The sequence below is a fragment of the Nicotiana sylvestris genome, chromosome 2 (assembly GCF_000393655.2).
Source record: "Nicotiana sylvestris chromosome 2, ASM39365v2, whole genome shotgun sequence".
NCBI lineage: Eukaryota > Viridiplantae > Streptophyta > Magnoliopsida > Solanales > Solanaceae > Nicotiana > Nicotiana sylvestris.
In genome coordinates, this window is record NC_091058.1 from 215,665,171 (window position 1) to 215,670,802 (window position 5,632).

The window sequence follows — 5,632 nt, forward strand, 5'->3', positions numbered from 1 at the left end:
AAAGTTTAAATCCTCGATCCGGCCTCTAAGACTATAATTTATCATTGTTGAGTAACACTATTAAATCTTGTACGGACATATATTATGCGCTTATTTATTTGATGCATAGTAATTCGAGCGGATACAAAGCATATCTTATGAATTTATATAAACCCAATAGTTTCGATTCACAGTTTATACACATATTAAAAATTTATTAAAATATACAAATAAAAAATTTCAAGCTCAACAAAACGAATAAAATATATTAAAATTTCGAACCATAAAATTTAAATTCCGGATCAGCCTCTAATAATATAGTAATATTTTCCGAAATCTTAACATGTTTTTATTTACTCTTTATTTTCGACTTCATTTAACATTTACACGTTTCTCTCTGTCTCTCCCCCTTCACTTCACTCTTTACTGTAAAACTCATCGGAGAAGAGAGATTGGTCTACATTTCAGATTGAGAAGAAGCAGATTCATGAAGGAGCTAGTAAGTACGTTATTTATTTTTTAATTTTTTTAAAAATAATTCTTACAGTTTTCCGTTGCAAATAATTGAGTATTATTCATCTTTGTTTGCTGTTGCTTAATTGACTTTTTTTAACACTAGTCTAGTACTTGATATTCAATTTAATTACAACTTTTTTGCTACAAATTGAGTGTTAGAGCTGGTTTTTTGTGTGGTTCTTACTGAAAAATGCTTATTTGGGTGTCCTAAATTGGTTATTATGTCAACCTTTTTTTGAGATTTACTTGATGTTGAAATTGCGTTGCTATGTTTTTGTCTACATTGTCTTTTTTCATGGAAATAATTAGTTTAGGATTTCAATTTGATTGGATTTTTTTGTATTAAAAGTTGATTCTTGGAGCTGATTTTTTGTTCTATCCTTTCAATAGAGTTAACACTTTTTTTTTTTTTTTTGCTCTTACTGAAAATTGCTTATTTGGGTGTCCTAAATTGATTATTACGTCAATTTCTTTAGAGATTTGCTTGATCTTGAAATTGGGTTTCTATGTTTTTGTCTACATTGTCTTTTTTCATGGAAGTAATTAGTTTAGGATTTCAATTTAGTTGGATTTTTTTGTGCTAAAAATTGAGTCTTGAAGCTGAATTTTTTACTGTCCTTTCAATTGAGTTTTTTTTTTGGCTGTTACAGAAAAAAATGCTTATTTGGGTGTCCTAAATTGGTTATTACGTCAACTTATTTAGAGATTTGCTTGATCTTGAAATTGGGTTCCTATGTAGTCTACATTGTCTTTTTCATGAAATAACAATTTAAATAGAAATTTTTTGTGCTAAAAATTGAGTCTTGGAGCTGCATTTTGTACTGTCCTTTCAATAGATTGCTCATCTTTTTTTTTTGTTTCCTTACTGAAAAATGCTTATTTGGGTGTCCGAAATTGGTTATTACGCCAAGTTCTTTAGAGATTTGCTTGATCTTGAAAGTTGGTTCCTATGTTTTTGTCTACATTGTCTTTTTTCATGGAAATAATTAGTTTAGGATTTCAATTTAATTGGATTTTTTGTGCTAAAAATTGAGTCTTGGAGCTGATTTTTTGTACTGTCCTTTCAATAGAGTTCTCATCATTTTTTTTTCCGGGTTCTTACTGAATATTGCTTATTTGGGGGTCCTAAATTGGTTATTATGTCAACTTCTTTACAGATTTACTCAATCTTGAAATTGGGTTCGTACGTCTATATTGTTTTTATTATGAAAATAAATACTTGGTTTCACGATTTTAGGAGTTTGTTTGCAATCCTAACCTTTTTGCAATTTTGCTCTTTTGTATTTTACTTGATGATTTCCAAAATCTACTCTTTGTAGAATGTGGACAAAGTGTAAACTGTTTTAATTATATTTTGGCCTAAATGTGCAATATCGTGGTTAATTTTCTTTATATCTTCATCTTCTTCAAGCATATGTATCCAACAAAATAACGTGATAGATAAAAGGCGAAGAACCCTTTTTTTGTTATTTTTGTATATTCCTTATAATGTGAAGAAATGCTAGAATTGAACATTTCCTATATAATATTGGAGGGACATGGAACCATGATATGGTATCGCTAGCTTGTTAACTGATAACTTCCCGCATTTCTTGTTGTGTGAATCTCTTGCTGCATGTGTATTACTATTGATTACTGAGGATATTGACTTGCAAAATTATGAATGACCATTTCCTTTTTGTTTTTTTCTAGGCAGTGCTAATTTTGTTGTCGGCATTAAGTCAAAGTATGGAACATATTGAAGCTCAATTTGATGGTGAATGCAAATTCAACAAGCCTCTGAATCCCAGACCTCACAGTGCATCGGTGTTGGATTTTGGGGCTGTGGGTGATGGAGAGACTATAAATACAGTGCCGTTCCAGAATGCCATTTTCTATCTCAAGTCCTTTGCTGACAAAGGCGGGGCACAGCTCTATGTTCCAGCTGGCAGGTGGCTGACCGGAAGCATAAAGCTTACCAGTCACCTTACACTCTTCCTCGAAAAAGAAGCCGTTATTCTGGGATCACAGGTTAGCACGTTCACTGGTTCTGAAGTTCCTACTTATTTGATTTATTTGTGTTCTTTGAGATAGATAGGATGCTATTGTATCACAAAGGGTGAATCATTAATTCTTGGAAAGAAATTATTAGCCTGAGATCTTGTAGTACTTAGTGATGAGGTGTTGTGGTTTAACTGTTACTCACTCCATTCCAATTTATGTGCACTCTTTCCTTTTTAGTCAGTTCGAAAAAGAATGTCATCTATCCTTATTACAATTTATCTTTGGAATTCCTACTTTACCATTAATGAATTGATTTACAGCCACACAAATATCTATGGTTTGTTTTAGACCACAAGTTTCAAAAGTTTTATTTCTTTCTTAAACTCCATGCCGAGTGCAACACCGCCACATAATTGGGATGGAGAGAGTATAAGATTTATTGAAGTCTACATTCAGGTAACTCCAACAGAGAAGATGATACATGTTCTGCATAATATGTTGTAATGATCTCCCAATGATCTAATTATAATGTTTGTAGCTGCATTATTATGGTGGAGACTAGCTCCATACACATTCATATATAAGTATATGTTTTGCGATGCAGGATTATGCTCATTGGGATATAGTTGAAGCCTTACCCTCTTATGGCGGAGGTATTGAAGCACAAGGTGGAAGATATCGCAGCTTGATTTCAGGAAATAATCTAATTGATGTTGTGATAACAGGCAGGAATTCCTTCATTGCATTGATCTACTAATTTGATGTTTCTGTCTTTGGCCCCACCAGCGGCCAGCTTATGCCTATTGCTTATGCAGGTAACAATGGAACTATTGATGGTCAGGGTTCTATATGGTGGGAGCAGTTCAGTGCACATTCTTTAAATTATACTCGACCGCACCTTGTCGAATTTGTTAGCTCCAAAGATGTTGTCGTTTCAAACTTGACCTTCCTGAATGCTCCGGCCTGGAATATTCACCCGGTATATTGCAGTAATGTGGTGGTTCAGAACATAACAGTTCATTCTCCGGCTAACTCCCCATATACCTATGGGATAGTCCCAGGTCGGTTCAAATTAAAATTATTTCTCTTACCTTTGTATACAATTATGAAGGTACTTGCAACTTTTGTTCGGAGTAATGTGAGACCTTATATGCATTTTCAGATTCTTCTGAGCATGTGTGCATTGAGAACAGCAACATTAGCATGGGTCATGACGCCGTTGTTCTTAAAAGCGGTTGGGATGAGTATGGAATATCCTATGGGAAACCTACTACAAATGTCCATGTTCGAGGGGTTAGGTTGCAGTCTTGTGCAGGCGCTGGCTTGGCTTTTGGTAGTGAGATGTCTGGCGGTATTTCCAATGTACTAGTAGAGCATGTTTACCTACATGACTCCCTTTTCGGGATTGAGCTGAAGACGGCAAGAGGAAGGGGTGGTTATATCAAAGATATTATCGTTACAGACGTGGTTATGGCAAACGTGCAAGTGGGAATCGAGGCCACTGGTCATTGTGATTCTCATCCAGATGAGAAATTTGATCCTTCTGCACTTCCAGTTGTTAGTGGCATCACTTTTGAGGACATCGTTGGCACAAATATTTCCACAGCAGGCAATTTCTCTGGTTTATCTGAATCTCCCTTTACTTCAATATGTCTATCAAACGTCACCTTTTCCGTTTCTTCCAACCCGACACCATGGCTATGCTCTAATATATATGGTTCTTCTCAAAATGTGTCTCCTGAACCATGTCCCGAGCTTCAGAACTCATTTTCCGGTACTACTTCAACTTGCTTCGCCTTCTTGCACTCTTATAGTCAAGTTGCAATTTCATAAACAATTCACTTCCTTGCGCCAATACAAACGAGACACATTTCAACTTCCAGTTCTGTTGTACAATTCTACAATAAGATTGCTGATTGTGGCCTGTGTATAGCATCAGTTTCTTCATTCACATATAAGAAAAAGTTTTTTAGTAGTGTAGTAAATTCAGATGAGGTGTTTGTTTCTTGTCATTTGTTCATTTGATTTTCTAGTCATTTGTTTTACATTTGTAAATTAGGTAGCAAACATTGGTTAATGCTGGATTGTTGAAGAAGGGGTGTTGTAGTTGATTGTCATTAACTTTTTTTACTCCATTTAATTGAATTGATATTTTAGTTCACAAGTTTTGAGCTGAATATTGGTATCAAACTACAATTTCTGAAGGTTGTATCATATATGTTCTGTTTTGGTATAACCATCCGGCATCCGAAACTCACTGGCTCAACTAATCTATATTCGTCTCAGCTTAGGGACCATTAAATGAGGTAAGCGCTTCATTTAGAGATTTTTTCATTCTCAGCGCTCGAATCTAATTAAAATTTCTGGTTAAAGGTAGAGCGATCTTTCACCATATCTAAATGTCGTCATATCAATACTAGAATGCATCATGGCAAGATTTGTAATAGAGACAACTCCCTTTTTTTTTCCCTTCTTTTTTTGGGGCAATTTTAGTGAATTGAGAAGTAATCCTAGTCCACAAATTCTTGTGTTCAAGATGTCAAACTGCAATTTCTGAAATTCTTGCCTTTCGAGATGATTTATAAGCCCGTTTGGACATAAGAATTTTTTCAAATTTTTTCGAATTTTTTTCGAAATCAGTGTTTGGCCATAAAATTTAAATTTTGGAATTTTTCGAAAATTTGAAAAACTCCAAAAAGTTGTTTTTCAAAATTTTCACTCAGATCACTCACGAAACTTCAAAAACAATCCAAAATTATATTCATGTCAAAACACAACTCTAATTTTTATTTCACTTTTTTTTTGTTGGAATTTTACAATTCTTATGTCCAAACATCCACTTAATGTTGTCATGTCAAAATTAGAAGACATTATAGCAAGATTTGTAATGGAGACAAGTCTTAGCTATCAGCACCTTAGTTTGTTTTGTACCTTCTTGTTTTTTCCTTTGGATCCTTTGGCATTTAGTTTTTGCTTCTGGCCCAGTTGATGGGTGGAGGGGGCCTACTAGAATTTTCAAACTAAACAGTAAATTTTGTGGACTGCCAGGGGAAAATAATGTAAACTATATAAAAGAATTAATCTAAATAACTGTGCAACCAATCACTTAATATTACTCCATAATTAAAAATAACAATTCGATGCACTAAGCTCT

The 5,632-nt window shown here is 34.1% G+C and overlaps 1 protein-coding gene across 2 annotated transcripts; it reads left to right on the plus strand.

Annotated features, from left to right (window-relative positions):
* The first annotated feature begins 278 nt into the window (after nucleotides 1-278).
* On the plus strand, nucleotides 279-4,668 carry LOC104233002 (probable polygalacturonase). Of its 2 annotated transcripts, none has more exons than XM_009786305.2 (5): nucleotides 279-478; nucleotides 2,188-2,505; nucleotides 3,083-3,203; nucleotides 3,294-3,539; nucleotides 3,641-4,668. In XM_009786305.2, exons 1-5 carry the CDS (start codon nucleotides 323-325, stop codon nucleotides 4,309-4,311), a joined length of 1,512 nt encoding a protein of 503 aa, XP_009784607.2. In that variant the 5' UTR covers nucleotides 279-322; the 3' UTR covers nucleotides 4,312-4,668. The 2 variants fall into 2 exon arrangements, with proteins under 2 accessions (XP_009784607.2, XP_009784614.1); XM_009786312.2 differs by having other exon boundaries at nucleotides 363-482.
* The last annotated feature ends 964 nt before the right edge of the window (nucleotides 4,669-5,632 follow it).

Bases quoted from the DNA above. Each gene is read 5' to 3' on its own strand.
- LOC104233002 (XM_009786305.2), top strand. From the start codon at position 323: ATGTTTTTATTTACTCTTTATTTTCGACTTCATTTAACATTTACACGT. The intron at 2,506-3,082 runs GTTAGCACGTTC...TTTGCGATGCAG, and splicing joins CCGTTATTCTGGGATCACAG to GATTATGCTCATTGGGATAT. The intron at 3,540-3,640 runs GTCGGTTCAAAT...ATGCATTTTCAG, and splicing joins TACCTATGGGATAGTCCCAG to ATTCTTCTGAGCATGTGTGC.